At 43.5% G+C, this 16,107-nt stretch overlaps 1 protein-coding gene across 7 annotated transcripts in view; it reads right to left on the bottom strand.

Moving 5' to 3' along the window:
- rapgef2b (Rap guanine nucleotide exchange factor 2b) overlaps window positions 1–16,107 on the bottom strand; it is a 306,645-nt gene that overhangs the window by 59,464 nt on the left and 231,074 nt on the right. For all 7 annotated transcript variants that reach the window (XM_060927285.1, XM_060927286.1, XM_060927290.1 and 4 more), the window contains 4 exons: window positions 12,713–12,844; window positions 3,055–3,232; window positions 1,684–1,820; window positions 1,310–1,468 (listed from right to left, as the gene is read on the bottom strand). In XM_060927285.1, the coding sequence (XP_060783268.1) occupies window positions 1,310–1,468; window positions 1,684–1,820; window positions 3,055–3,232; window positions 12,713–12,844 (606 nt within the window). The remainder of the gene's footprint in view (window positions 1–1,309; window positions 1,469–1,683; window positions 1,821–3,054; window positions 3,233–12,712; window positions 12,845–16,107) is intronic.

Here is a 16,107-nt window from a genome sequence, read left to right as displayed (position 1 = left end):
TCGCTTCAGGTCCTTCCACAACATTTCGATTGGATTAAGGTCAGGACTTTGACTTGGCCATTCCAAAACATTAACTTTATTCTTCTTTAACCATTCTCTGGTAGAATGACTTGTGTCCTTAGGGTCGTTGTCTTGCTGCATGACCCACCTTCTCTTGAGACTCAGTTCATGGACAGATGTCCTGACATTTTCCTTTAGAAATTGCTGGTATAATTCACAATTCATTGTTCCATCAATGATGGCAAGCCGTCCTGGCCCAGATGCAGCAAAACAGGCCCAAACCATGATACTATCACCACCATGTTTCACAGATGGGATAAGGTTCTTATGCTGGAATGCAGTGTTTTCCTTTCTCCAAACATAACGCTTCTCATTTAAACCAAAAAGTTCTATTTTGGTCTCATCCATCCACAAAACATTTTTCCAATAGCCTTCTGGCTTGTCCATGTGATCTTTAGCAAACTGCAGATGAGCAGCAATGTTCTTCTTGGAGAGCAGTGGCTTTCTCCTTGCAACCCTGCCATGCACACCATTGTTGTTCAGTGTTCTCCTGATGGTGGACTCATGAACATTAACATTAGCCAATGTGAGAGAGGCCTTCAGTTGCTTAGAAGTTACCCTGGGGTCCTTTGTGACCTCGCCGACTATTACACGCCTTGCTCTTGGAGTGATCTTTGTTGGTTGACCACTCCTGGGGAGGGTAACAATGGTCTTGAATTTCCTCCATTTGTACACAATCTGTCTGACTGTGGATTGGTGGAGTCCAAACTCTTTAGAGATGGTTTTATAACATTTTCCAGCCTGATGAGCATCAACAATGCTTTTTCTGAGGTCCTCAGAAATCTCCTTTGTTCGTGGCATGATACACTTCCACAAACATGTGTTGTGAAGATCAGACTTTGATCGATCCCTGTTCTTTAAATAAAACAGGGTGCCCACTCACACCCGATTGCCATCCCATTGATTGAAAACACCTGACTCTAATTTCACCTTCAAATTAACTGCTAATCCTAGAGGTTCACATACTTTTGCCACTCACAGATATGTAATATTGGATCATTTTCCTCAATAAATAAATGACCAAGTATAATATTTTTGTCTCATTTGTTTAACTGGGTTCTCTTTATCTACTTTTAGGACTTGTGTGAAAATCTGATGATGTTTTAGGTCATATTTATGCAGAAATATAGAAAATTCTAAAGGGTTCACAAACTTTCAAGCACCACTGTAGGTCGAGCTTTTCATTATCGTTTGAGGGCGAGTCCAAGCAGAAGCAAGAAAAAAAAAGCCGTCGTGTTTGCGGTCTTACCTGACAGTCGTCCACCTTGGTCTTCATCACGCCCTTCATGAACTCTTTCTCCATGGTGGGCGAGACGCCGAAGCTGTTACCCATGCAGAGGATTTCGGTGCGGCCCTCGGGGTACGTCACCTCCACAGAGCCGTTCAGGATCACCGACCACGAGTCCAGCTACACACACACACACACACAAACATTCACATACTATAAGTACTGTAAATAATCCTGTTTTTTACGCTTTCTTATTCTATCAAAGGTACTGTGTATCCTTCAAGAAACTCAGACCAGTGGCATAAAGTTAAAGTAGTCGTGGGATTATACAGTCAATAAAATCAATAAAAAAGTGGGGTGAAATTTAAATAAATAAATTAGTTAATTAGACTGACCTCCTCGCCGTCGTTAAGGACGATGGTTCCAGCTCGCTCCACGACAGCGAACACCATGACTGCACACAGCTCCCTCCTCACCGACATGGTCATGTTTGCAAAGGCCGGCAGCTGGTGCATGAACTCCAGCAGTTGCTCTGTGGACACCAGGGCGAGACAAGACACGTTAGAAAGTGAAAAATAATGGGGTGAGAAAGAGAGAAGAGGTGAGAGAGAGAGAGAGAGAGATACTCAGAGATACACCGAGTGAGAAACATATAGAAAAGAGAAGAGAAGGAGACAGCAAGAGAAAGAGAAAGGAAAAAGAGACAAAGACAGACTCAGAGACAGAGGAAAAGAGAGGAGACAGACACAGCGAGAGAGAGAAAGATAAGGAGACCGCACGAGAGAGGCACAGAGAGAGATACAGAAGCACAGCGATACAGAGGAAAAGAGAAGGAGACAGGAACGAGAGACATAGAAAGACCGAGAGAAAGGCGAAGAGACAGAGGAAAAGAGAAACAAAGAGAGGGGGAGTGAGAGAGGCACACAGAGATACACTGAGTGAGAAACCGATACAGAAGAAAAGAGAAAGGGAAACAAAGAAAGGAAAAAAGACAAACGGAGAGACAGAAAGACAGACCCAGAGACAGTGGAAAAGAGAGAAACAGATGCACAGGAAGAGAAAGACAGACAGACAGACAGACAGACAGACAGACAGACAGACAAAGAGTGATGATTGTATGAAAGGAGTTGTGGAGGCTCTGAAGGTCGCTTTTCATCCTTCGTTCACGTCTCACAAAATCCTTGAAGAAAATATAAATAATTCAGAATTCATTTTTCTCTGAGTGTTTACTGTGCTCATCATGAAATAAGATGTGATAACTTTCTACCCCGTCACTTATTGCATTTAATAAATCAAGTTGGTGTATGACAGAGCCGTGAACGGAGGAGGATGTGTGTGTGTGTGTGTGTGCATGTGCGTGTGTGTGTTTTGGCCCCTTCCTGCCCGCGGCGTGTCTAGGTGGTGGCTGGTTTTGTGTTAAAGTGTCAGTGTGAAGCCACAGCCTGCAAATCAAAGTTTAATGCGCTTGGGGAAGCCCTGTCGCTCAGCTGACCTAGAAACAAATATTAACCCCCCTCACCACCAACCACTGTCCTCAATCCACCATGACACGAACTTGCTTCACCTCTCCCTGCTTACGCAAACACTTGATCAAACACACACAAAAAAATAAAATCATTCAGCTCTTACAGTTCTCTCTCTCCGTCCACTTTACATTCACTTAAACTCGGCACTTTCTGAATATCACAAACTTGACAATCGTCAAAAATCCACCGGCTCTGGTGATTATACTGGATGTATTTTATTCACGTGTGGGCGTGGCTCACCGATGTCATCGTCTGTACGGTCCATGGGGTCTTTCTCCAGGCAGTCACGGACAATGTCTCGGCTCATGAGTGGATCAGAGGCGCGTTCGATGTCTTCCTCATCATCGTCCTCTTCAGAGTCAACGGCAGTCTCAGGCAGGCCACTCAAGTCCATGTCGCCTGGTTCGCTCTCCGTGGCCTAGGGGTCGAACAACAGCACAGTCTCACCGAGTATGTATAGGAAATAAGCGGAAAGTCTGTCTTTGCAAGAGATAATTAAATACATTACATAGTCATGAAAAGCCCTAAGATCATGTTAATTTTATTTAAGACATTTTAATGCCTATTAAGGCCTGTTATGGTAAGCTTGTATGATAATTAACACACACACACATACATATATATATATATAGCAAAGATGTCCAAGAGTAGCATCAAAAACTTGGATAGATGGATGTTGATGGATGACCTAGAAGCCTAAAAACTAAGCTCCAGAAGTAGCATCAAAAACCACAGCAATGAAGTAAATATAACATAAGAAGTAGGATGGATGGATGGATGTGCAGATTTTTTTTTTAATAACCGAGAAGCAGGCGGCATGGTGGTGTAGTGGTTAGTGCTGTCGCCTCACAGCAAGAAGGTCCGGGTTCCAGTCCCGTGGCCGGCGAGGGCCTTTCTGTGCGGAGTTTGCATGTTCTCCCCGTGTCCACATGGGTTTCCTCCGGGTGCTCCGGTTTCCCCCACAGTCCAAAGACATGCAGGTTAGGTTAACTGGTGACTCTAAATTGACTGTAGGTGTGAATGTGAGTGTGAATGGTTGTCTGTGTCTATGTGTCAGCCCTGTGATGACCTGGCGACTTGTCCAGGGTGTACCCCGCCTTTCACCCATAGTCAGCTGGGATAGGCTCCAGCTTGCCTGCGACCCTGTAGAACAGGATAAAGCGGCTAGAGATAATGAGATGAGATGAGATGAGATAACCGAGAAGCCTAAAATCTAAGATACAAGAGCAGGATCAAAAACCACTGTAACAAAGCAAATAAAAGATAAAATGGATGGATGGATGGGTTGGAAGGATGGAATTTTTAAGAATAACCAAGAAGCCAAAGATCTATGATCCAGGAGCAGCATCAAAAACAACTGCAATGATCTAAAATAAGGTAAGATACAATACTTCTTAAGTAGGCAAGCAAATAAATAAATAAATAAAAATAATAGCAACAAATGAAAAATAGCCCAAGAAACCCAAAATCTAAGATCCAAGAGTAGTATAAAAACCACTGTAATAAAGCAACTAAAAGATAAGAAGATGGGTTGGATGGAATTTTTAAGAAGGACCTTGAAGCCAAAGCTCTATAATCTAGGAGCAGTATCAAATACAACTGCAGAGATGTCCACAAGCGCCGGCGACCGGCGGTTTTCTCCGCCTACACAGATGGTCTGCGCCGGCTACTTGATCCCAGAAAAACTTGCCTTTCAATGTTCGAGTGATTTATATCATCTCTGCTGCAAATCCAATTATTTCACCACAAAATTGTCTCCAATCCGGGTCTCGCATGACTGGAAGCGACACCATATTCGTTGATCGATTCTCGTGCTCTGATTGGCTGAACCGGACCACGTGACCACGCTGTAGCAGTTTTCCTCAATTAATTAGATTAGAAGGTATGCATGATGAGCAAACTTAAATAATTAGTAGATTCATCATTCTCTATCTACCGTAAGAATTGTTTTCATATCCAGAAGTTACCCGGAGTGCCAAAGTTCCCATAAAGATGCTTGGTCCCTTAGCTCAGGCTTCATACTTATAAAGTGCAAATAACTAACTGTGTGCAAACATTTATACAATACACAATAACACGCCAGAAGCACATCGAGTCCATTACACATGCAGCAAATAAGCTCACCATGTAGTTATGTTACAGAGCCAGGCAGCGTACTACAGAGGGGAACTGAGAAAGCCAAGCACACACACATCGGGAGAGAAATTTCAGACATATTTTGCAAGTATTTTACAGGGAAACGGTTAGTAATTTATTCGCTGAGAATGCACCAGAAAGCATGTAAATTTCAAAATTTTTTGGTGGGAAGCACGCCCCCAGACTCCCCTAGCAGTAGAGCGCCTTTAGTACGCCACTACAAATTCCCGAGCCGCCTACTACTTTTTTTTTTTTTTAAGCCGGCTACTTCAGATTTTCTGGAGAACCCTGAACTGCAATGATCTAAAAGATATGATACGATAAGTAAGTAGGCAAGCAATCAAATCAAACAAATGAAGAATAGCCTAAAGGGGTGTTCACACGGCAACTTTTACTCCGGTGTAGCACCGGGGCTGCCCCGGTAGAGCGTTCACACGGTACAAAGTTATACCGGTGTAGCCCCTGAAAGCTGCTTAAACCGGTGCAAATCTAACCCTGCTCGGGAGGCGGTTTAAGAAATTTACTCCGGAGTAAATGCTAGTTTGTGGGGCAAATGGGACGTCTGAACGCTACAGGGGTAGACTCGCTACGCATGAGGAGAGTTGATTACATACGGGCATTGCATAATTTGCATCCTGGTATTTTGTGCTTCCAAAATGGCGAATATCAACAACAACAGAACTGCGTGTCTTCCAGTGTTGCCAGATTGGGCAGTTTTAAGTGCATTTTGGCGGATTTGAACATATTTTGGGATGGAAAACATCAGCAATATCTGGCGACACTGGTGTCTTCATCCACGTCGTTTTCCCGGCACTTGGTGATGCCATGACAACCGGGAAAAGGAAGTACATTTTCACGCATGCGCATATTTAATTTCCGCATTATTACTATCGCAAATTATAGTAATAATGATGATAGGAAATGATAGTAATTAAAGGAAATGATATCAAAACTTTATTACTATCAAAGGAAATGATGGTAATAAAGTTTTTGCTACTATTGCACGGTCGCAGAAACTGCCGTGTGACCGCAAGTGGGGCTGCACCGGTGCTAACAGGCTTCTCTCTAGTAAGCAGGGTTGTGATGTGTGAACGCTGCGCAAAATTTACACCGGTGTAAGATATATCGCAACAAAATACATCGGTGCAGCATCGATGCAAATATGTGCCGTGTGAACACCCTATAAGAAACCCACAGTCTAAAATCTAGGAGTAGTATCAAAAACCATTTCCATGAACAAGTATGAAAGTGAACCAATGAATAACTAAATAAGGTTTTTTAAAAAAATAAATAATAAAACCCCCGACCTATTGAAGTGAGCACTGATATTCTCACAAAACATCTCAAAGTGGAAAACCCATTATAATTGAATGACTAATAAAGTACAGAGAATGAGCAAAGCAAAACTAGGCCGTCTTCATATGGAATCAATTTTGTGCCAAAATGTTCATACAATACTTTTGAAATATCAAACAAAAACGACAAATCAAAATACAAAAAAAGAAAAAAAAGTCGATTTTTTTAGACTGGCAAACAAATTATTCGTGTAATCGTGCAAAATATCAGTCTATTACTCTTCAGAAACCTTTTATTTTTGTTCCGCGTCTTTCTCAGTTTTGTTTGACGCAATTTATTTTGGTTGCGATTCCAGCTTTCTCGTTTGCGCTCCCTGACTTTTTGCTTGCAGTTTTGGCAAAAAACTTGACGTGTGGGTGGGCTGTCCAGGAACGCATTCCCATTGGCTAACTTGTGTTTGACTGACAGCTACGCTCAGCCATTCCCTACTCGGGTTCTGGCGGACTGTTTGACGAGTGACCGATCCATTGACGGTAAACAAGGATGGAGTGGACTTCAGTGGCGACTATGATACTGAATTAATTCAACAAAGTGTAAATTCAGTATCATAGTCGCCGCTGAAGTCCACTCGATCCTTGTTTACCGTCAATGGATCGGTCACTCGTCAAACAGTCCGCCAGAATCCGAGTAGGGAATGGCTGAGCGTAGCTGTCAGTCAAACACAAGTTAGCCAATGGGAATGCGTTCCTGGACAGCCCACCCACACGTCAAGTTTGTGCCAAAACTGCAAGCAAAAAGTCAGGGAGCGCAAACGAGAAAGCTGGAATCGCAACCAAAATAAATTGCGTCAAGCAAAACTGAGAAAGACGCGGAACAAAAATAAAAGGTTTCTGAAGAGTAATAGACTGATATTTTGCACGATTACACGAATAATTTGTTTGCCAGTCTAAAAAAATTGACTTTTTTTTTCTTTTTTTGTATTTTATCGTTTTTGTTTGATATTTCAAAAGTATTGTATGAACATTTTGGCACAAAATTGATTCCATATCTTCAGAGCTCACATCAAATCCATTCATCAAGTCCACAACTACACCAAGACAGTCGAGCAGGTCACGTCTGATACCTCTGAGGGTGAGACACACCTCAAGACATCAAAATGCACAGCAAGGAGAAGAGGAGCAAGAAAACAGACGTCACTTGCTTCGAAAGACCTCGCTGTCATCAGCAGCTAATACTGCATGCAGGTAAGCGCAGGCTGCCTCCGACCTCGCTCACTTCACAGACTATAATAACAAAAGAGCTGCGAGACATGCATTAGCCATGACGGGGTGAGATGGCCCACGAGGAACGACTCTCACCTGCCTCAGAGGTGCTTTTCACCTAATGGAGAACACCCCCCATGCACTCTGGGTGAAACGTCTGCAAACATCCACTCCCATCATCATCATCATCCTCACAATGCAAGCTGAATTTTTCAAGTCCTCTCGCACCACGTCACTTCTAATCAACTCCCATCCAAACAGCTCATCAAATATTCACACACTATGGCATGAAAAACCACTCAAAACTCAGCTAGCTCTGAGTGGGCGGGGTTTTCCACTATGGGGTGGAGTCAATGAGGGTGGGGTGAGTGTCGTCATGATGCATATTTATTCATTGCTTCACAAAGCCATATCGCATGTCGCAATTTGTTCGCTTATTTGAAATAATCCTCCAAATCATTTCAGAGATTTTTGGGGGGGAACTTTTGACCTTGTGGTACACGCTAGAGGTCAAGCGAACGCTGGATCCAGCAGAGATTTCCCCAGCATGGTGTCTAAATCTCAAAGATCTGTCTTTAATCATCGTGTCCAAACAGTCCCTGGAGCTTTAAAGGCATTTTGTATTTGATGCGTTTTATTTCATTGTTTGAATTGAGGTTGCTTGCATTTATGCATTTTATTTATCTTATTAATTTATCTACCAATTAATTTTAACATATTTTATTCTTTTAGATTTTTTTAAAATCTATTTGCAGTGAATAATTATTGATTTATTTGCTGACTTATTTTTTTCCCAATATGCTGAATTCTAATTTTTATATGAATATTTAAGCTATTCCACAAAATCGAGTCGTACCGTACATGAGCTGATAGCTATAAACCATGTACGACGAGACTGAGTGGAATAACTGTTTTATTCCATCTACATTCACTGGATTTTGAGAAACTGAGCATTTTCTTTTTTTGCAAATTCGATAAACAAAAACTTTATACAAAACGTCCGGCAAAATAATTTCCGCTTGGCGGACATGTGACAAATTGCATACACGCGTAGAAAAATATTAAAAATTTGACAAGATTTACATCAACAGTCGATCACTGAAAACATTTTATCGAAAAAAAATTAAGATTCAAACTTTCTGAAAGAAGTGAAAAAGTGTGCAAAGTTCATTTTAATGATTAAAAGATGAAGAATGTAAACAAACCAGTGAAATGATAGTAACAGTTTGTGAAAAACGCTATAATAATAATTCTTGAAAAAAAAAAATATATGTTCTTACCATCAAATACTTTGATTCCATATTTTGTTGCTTTTTATTTTTTTGTATTTTTTGGGGACTTGTTTTTGAGTAGAGTTTTTATTTCATCCTCAGTTGGTTCAGCAAGACGCACCACCATTTTGTTTTTCTCTACTCATGGTATACGGGCTGATAGCCTAATAGTAGAGTAGCCAATCAGAGCGCACAACTACTCATATCCAGTGAATGTGGATAGAACAAAATCTGGATATCCTGAGATGTCAAAATGTAGGCCCTTTTCTGACTTTTTCTGCTGTCAAATATGTTTTTTTGTGTGTGTGTGTGTGTGAAAAATACACATCACACATTATAGCAAAAATGCAACTTTTCTTTTGGCTTTGGCCTACGCCCTGCCGAGGAGCAACAACGAGTTTAAAAAGAATAATATTTATTGATAAAATCATGATTAGAAGTATTATATTTAACCTCCTAAGGCCCAAGCTGTTTTTTACATGCATTTTTTATTTCTCTTTGCTATTTGGGCTTATTTAGAACCTGATTAGAATAAAAACTAAGCATCATCTTTTGATAAGATGTACTTTTAGAGAAAAAGTATGTCCACATATGTGGATTCTTGTTCCAAATTTACATAAAGTGCTGTCCACGCATGTGACCACTAAGCCCTAGGAGCTTAAATAAGATAAAAGCATAGATATATTCATAACAAAGGCATCATACAAACAATATGCAGGATTATTTACGGTGTTATGTAATACCTTGGACCGTGAATAGTAACAATTCCAGTATATACGGTTTAGCTATACAAACAGACCACATCAGGAAACTGAGTTTATTCAATTTATGCTCCCTGCTGATTTCAGCCAAGGTGTAAATCGACCGTCATGATTGATGTACACTAAGCAGCTGGAAAGATGTTTTGCCTTGGAAACCATTAAGAGCTAATCAGGGAAGATGCTGGCAGTCGCTGTAAATCCGTGTCTCACCGATAAACGGGCCAATCTATTTTTCAGCCACTGAGTGCAATCCGCAGCACTGTTTGGACGGCTCAGATGAGCGTGAAGTGACCATTAATAATTCAGACGGCTATTCTTGGATCAATGCTTTCAAGCCTCTCTGAGAAACTTCTGTAATGATTTATTTAAATGCATAAAAGGAAGCCATGTCGCTAGCTTTGCTGAGAATAAGGGACAATTCTTTAGGCCAAGCCCCAAAGCATTGTGGGATACCATTAGGGGCACAGCAGGAACACCCAGTTATCGGGACGTGTTACAACCCAATCAGCTGAAGATGATCATTATAGATTATTTTCTATTATAGAAAACCTATTATAGATTCTAATCCAGGTGCCAAAACTTCTGCATTTCCTTATATTCTAAGGTTCATGTGTGCAAGCAGAGGGGGGACAATGAAGAAAAGGAGGAGTAGAGACTGAGCAGAAAGGAATGCAGAAAAAGTGGTGTGGAGTGTCAGGAGTGCATCAGATACGGAGGGAAAGAGGTGTTAGGAGACAGGAGTGCAGTAGAGAGTGACGGAAGGTGGTGTGGAGAGACAGGTGTGCAGTTGGGAGTGACGGAAGGTGGTGTGGGAGACAGAAGTGCAGTAGGGAGTGACGGGAGTACAGAGGGGGGGTAGTAGGAGGTGTGGAGAGTAACAAGTGGAGTTGGGAGTACAGTGGGGAGTGAGGATAGGGCGTTTGGAAGTCAGGTATGCAGTAGGGAGTGAGGGTAGGAGGTGTGGGAGTCAGGAGTACAGTAGGGAGTGTTGAGAGTACAGTGGGGAGCTGAGGGTAGGGTGTTTGGAAGTCAGGAATGCAGTAGGGAGTGTTGGGAGTACAGTGGGGGGGTTGAGGGTAGGAGGTGTGGAGAGTAATGAATGAAGTAAGGAGTGTTGGGAGTACAGTGGGGAGTGAGGGTAGGAGGTGTGGAGAGTAATGAATGAAGTAAGGAGTGTTGGGAGTACAGTGAGGAGTGAGGGTAGGGCGTTTGGGAGTCAGGAGTGCAGTAGGGAGTGTTGGGAGTACTGGGGGGGTTGAGGGTAGGGCGATTGGGAGTCAGGAGTGCAGGAGGGAGTGTTGGGAGTACAGTGGAGGGTTGAGGGTAGGGCGATTGGGAGTCAGGAGCGCAGTAGGGAGTGTTGGGAGTACAGTGGAGGGATGAGGGTGGGGTGATTGGGAGTCAGGAGTGCAGTAGGGAGTGTTGGGAGTACAGTGGGGGGGTTGAGGGTAGGGCGTTTAGGAGTCAGGAGTACAGTAGGGAGTGTTGAGAGTACAGTGGGGGGGTTGAGGGTAGGAGGTGTGGAGAGTAATGAATGAAGTAAGGAGTGTTGGGAGTACAGTAGGGAGTGAGGGTAGGGCGTTTGGGAGTCAGGAGTGCAGTAGGGAGTGTTGGGAGTACAGTGGAGGGATGAAGGTAGGGCGACTTAGCCTGGCTAACGCGACTTCAAAGCTCTCCGAGCTATTGGTCTGGCCAAGATATTAAGCCCAACCGTTTCCCAGAGCCCGTGGTTGACCCGCCTCCCTGAAATGCCTCAGTTTGCTACTGGTCGAAGCCAGAAAAGGCTGTGACAAAGCTTAAACCAATCACATCACTCTTTCCTCTGATGTATGCGACGCGATGGGGCTAACTGGTAGATTAAACTCTTACTGAAGCCGGTCGGGAGCAAGGCGAAAACGTCCTTCCTTTCAATAAATACCTCCAGGGCTGCTCTTTGCTCCGTTTTCAATGAGAACTTCCCGTTGAATGCTTTCAATACAGCATCTATGCGTAATAGATGCGGAAGCGTGAATGAAGCGCTTCCGGCATAGATTCTGTAAACAATCTATGGCTTCCGGTCGCAGTTCTACTACGTCAGTGCCTTGAACACGCTTCTACCCAGGGCCGTTGGAGATGCTCAAAGTTGATTGGTTCCCGATTTTTCGGGAGCTTGGAAGAGCTGTAGATAGCTTGCCTGGCCAGACTAAGCTCGCAACAGGCCCTTGTGTTGCGTCACGCTTCGGATGGGCGGGCCCAGGCTAAGGGTGACTGGGAGTCAGGAGTGCAGTAGGGGAGTGTTGGGAGTACAGTGGGGAGGTTGAGGGTAGGGCTTTTGGGAGTCAGGAGTGCAGTAAGGAGTGTTGGGAGTACAGTGGAGGGATGAAGGTAGGGCGATTGGGAGTCAGGAGTGCAGTAGGGGAGTGTTGGGACTACAGTGGGGAGGTTAAGGGAAGGGTTTTTGGGAGTCAGGAGTGCAGTAGGGAGTGTTGGGAGTACAGTAGGGAGGTTGAGGGTAGGGCGTTTAGGAGTCAGGAGTGCAGTAAGGAGCGTTGGGAGTACAGTGGGGGGGTAAGTGTAGGGCGTTTGGGAGTCAGGAGTGTGGTGGGGGGTTGAGGGTAGGAGGTGTGGAGAGCAACAAGTGAAGTAGGGAGTGTCAGGTATGCAGGAGGATTGAGGGAAGGAGTAAAAAGGTAGAGATGTAAGAAAGATGTTCCTTTCACTACAACAGACACTGATGAGACTTCAATAGATGACCATCAGGCCAAGACCACAGAATTGACGCACACAAGCACACACTCTTACACACCAGTCTAATCCATGAGGACTTCACAAATGTCCTCAGTGAATCAATTAAGCAGTGGAGCAAACACAAACCAAATTAATCAGAGCTGGAAAAGGTACACACACACACACACACAGAGAGCGAGAGATGGTTACACACGGGTCAGCTGTCTTTAAACAAGACGATTGATTCCATCACAGCTTTTAGAGATCATTCCAAGAAGAAACATATTGAAATGATAAATATTGACTGAGAGAAGTAAGTACTCAGAATCACATCGATTATTCAGCAAAAATATAGCGCCAACTAAGGAAAACGTGATAGTAAAGATACAGTTATGGAGTGTGTAAGGGTTCAAGTCTCTAAAGGATCGACGTGCGTAAGATGTCTACAAGGTGGATAGTGTGTTACCTGGTAGATGTCGGACAGGCTGCTGCTCCCGGAGTCACTGGTGATGCTACATCCTGAGAGGCTGGAGGAGACGTGGGTCACCTGGGGGTGGATCCCGTCAGCCAGGTGTAGCCTGCTGAAGTCCGCTGGGAGCTGGAGGCCAAGACAACAAGAAGTGTTAATACATGTTCATCATTAAACAATTATAAACGGATTAAAAAAAAAAAAGCATGGCGCGTCATTTAAAAATAAATTAAAAATCATAATTGTTGGCAAATTGCTGTAGTACAAGAGAAATACAATGCTTCAGGATGCGCTGTTATTGGAAAATCATCATCTTCAGGTTGGGTGGCGATTTGTGTTTTTTCACTTACTAGCTTGAGCTAGCAAATGTCATGTGCACAGTGTGATAAAGGTTAGCGAAATATCATGATATAAAAATTTAACACAAGCAAGCACACGTCTAATAGGGCTTTTCTACAACATCCAAAATTATCCATCAAAACCAAGATGATACTGTAGAAGTATGAAGAACACAGATGCTTTGAAAATCATCTCTGAAGCCAGGAAGCAGTACTAGCAGGGTTCTGGAGAGCAAGACGAGCACTCGGATTCAGTTTGCTCACACGGCATCTAATCTCTAACAGGAGCAGGCAGCGTGTTAAACAACACCCTGCACCTCGGAGACACTCCAGGTACAAGCAAAAAACGTCAACCAGGCCAGCAGTCACTTCTCATCTAGGTTTCCTCATCTCACTCCAAACCCTTGGCTAACGCTGCTGCTGGTTAAATCAGTGCTTGTTGGCGGCTTGTGACAAATCTACAAGTCAGTCAATTTTATCCACGACACAGAGCATTGGACTAGTGTGTGAGATTTCAGTGCTCTGAAATAAGATTATTAGCAGCCACACACTGAGATCTTCATACAAAATGGTCTGACACTGCCAGAACGGTCATCTGCTGTCATTTGGTTGCAAAGGAACTAAATCTGTGAGCATGTCACATTATGTCTTTGATGAACGCTAATCAGAAAGGCTGTTTTGACATGTGCAGTTTATGTCTGTGACTAAATTCATACAGCCAGCTTAAGTGAGGGATTAAAAATAAATAAATAAATAAATAAAATGGTTTAAAGGTTTTGGTGCCGAGTGAGCAAAGCTGATCTGTGACGCTAACTCAATCTGCTATGACGCTAACTAAATGAACAGTGCTAAAGAAAGCTGCAGTGCTAACTGGGCAAGGTGAGGTAATTAGGGCTAGGGTGCTAAATGAGCATGTTTAGGCAACATCAGCTGTGAAACTACCTGAGCAATCTGAGCGTGTATTCAGACCAGGATAGTTCGATAGTTCACTTGCTTTGGTCCGAACCAAATGTTTTTTTTATTTTTTCATTTTGGTGCGGTTCGCTTTCACACTGTACATTTTAGTAAGCGGACCAAAATCTGTCAACAAAGCCACGCGCCCTGAGGTCGTTCAGCTATTGGTCAGAGACGACACGCGCACAAAGCGTTCAGTTCAAAAGTAGTCATGGAGGCTTTCCGTGCTGTTATTCTTTTTAAGGTCATCAAAGCTATATGTTTTTTCCAGTTTTTACTGTTTTCACAACTGTGCGATTACTATGCTGTTGTACAACGACGACGACAAAGGGCAAGGCGGCTACGGAGGATAGCGCTGATGAGCGCACATCATGTTGTGACAGTTCTGGCTCTTCACGCAAGACGGAGGAGGTATGTGTCGGGATATTCGCCTTATCCATCGTAATAGATGAATTTCTTTTTTGCGTCGCTAGTACCGCCACTTTTTGAAAGAATATCCCTGATTTTAATGTAGGTCTGACGGAGTTTCTTCACTTTTAGCCGACATTGTTCTGGGGAGCGCGTGAACCCCTTCTCCTTCATTTTCTCACTAAATACAGCAAACACGTCGGCATTTTTGTGTGTTCTCTCCAAAAGCTCAGATATGTGGACATCTGCCCAGATATCCACAAGGGTACGCGTTTCTTCCTCGGCCCACGTTTGCCCCCTACTCATTTTTTGTACTCTGTAGTCTAGCCTACCACTGGTCTGAATGACTGAACGACTGTTGTAAGGTTCCCTTGACAACCGAAACAGTGTTTGCACTTTGCGGTGGAGTGTCAAGACTCTGTTTCCCATAATGCTCGACAAACGACGGAAGCTCCCGAGGTACAAAAAAGCAAAACTGTCAGATTAGGTCCGGTCTGCTTTCACACCTCCAAAAGGTCCGCACCAGGGTTCCTTTGGTCCGGACCAAGTCCGACCTTGCAGCTCGGTCTCGGTCCGCTTGTTTGGTCCAGACCAGAGTTCGGTGGTTTGTATTCAGACCAACCCAAAAGGTCCGGACCAAGGGAAATTTGGTTCGTTTGGTCCGGACCAAACAACGTAGGTGTGAATACGCCCTGAGGTAACGAAAGAGATCCCAATAACTGAACAAGGCGATCGTGCTACCTGAACAAGCTGAGGTAATAAAAATGATGGTAACTGAGCTAATGGAAGCTGTGCGGCTAACTCAAGCTGAAGTAATAAAGGCTATGTTGCTAACACAAATTGGCATTTCAAATGCTAGGTTGCTAACTCAAGTTGAGGTAACAAACACAATGGCATTAACTCAAAGATGAAGTTTAAAAACAAACTATGGTGCTAAGTCAAAGCGGAAGTAAAAAAAAAGCTTTGGTGCTAACTCAAGGTGAGGTAACAAAAGTGACAGCACCAACAAGCTGAGGTAACAAATGCTCTGGCACTACCTCAAGCTGAGGTAACGAAAGCTATGGCACTAACTCAAGCTGAGGTCACAAACACTCTGGCGCTAACTCAAGCTGAGGGAACAAATGCTATGGCACTAACTCAAGCTGAGGTAACAAACGCTAAGGCGCTAAAACAAGCTGAGGTCACAAACACTCTGGCGCTACCTCAAACTGAGGGAACAAACGCTATGGCGCTACCTCAAGCTGAGGTAACAAATGCTATGGCGCAAAAACAAGCTGAGGTAACAAACGCTATGGCGCTAACACAAGCTGAGGTAACAAACGCTATAGCGCAAACACAAGCTGAGGTAACAAACGCTATGGCACTAACACAAGCTGAGGTAACAAATGCTATAGCGCTAACACAAGCTGAGGTAACAAATGCTATGGCACTAACACAAGCTGAGGTGGCAAACGCTCTGGTGCTAAAACAAATTGAGGAAAGAAATGCTATGGTGCTAACTCAAAGCTGAGGTAGCAAAAGCTATGGTGCTAACTCAAGCTGAGGTAACAAATGCTAAGGCGCTAAAACAAGCTGAGGTCGCAAACACTCTGGTGCTACCTCAAGCTGAGGGAACAAACGCTATGGTGCTAAAACAAGCTGAGGTAGCAAATGCTATGGCGCTAACACAAGCTGAGGTAACAAACACTCTGG

The sequence above is a fragment of the Neoarius graeffei genome, chromosome 8 (genome assembly GCF_027579695.1).
Source record: "Neoarius graeffei isolate fNeoGra1 chromosome 8, fNeoGra1.pri, whole genome shotgun sequence".
Lineage (NCBI taxonomy): Eukaryota > Metazoa > Chordata > Actinopteri > Siluriformes > Ariidae > Neoarius > Neoarius graeffei.
Note: the sequence above shows the minus strand (reverse complement) of the source record. Positions and strands in the feature narration are given on the sequence as shown.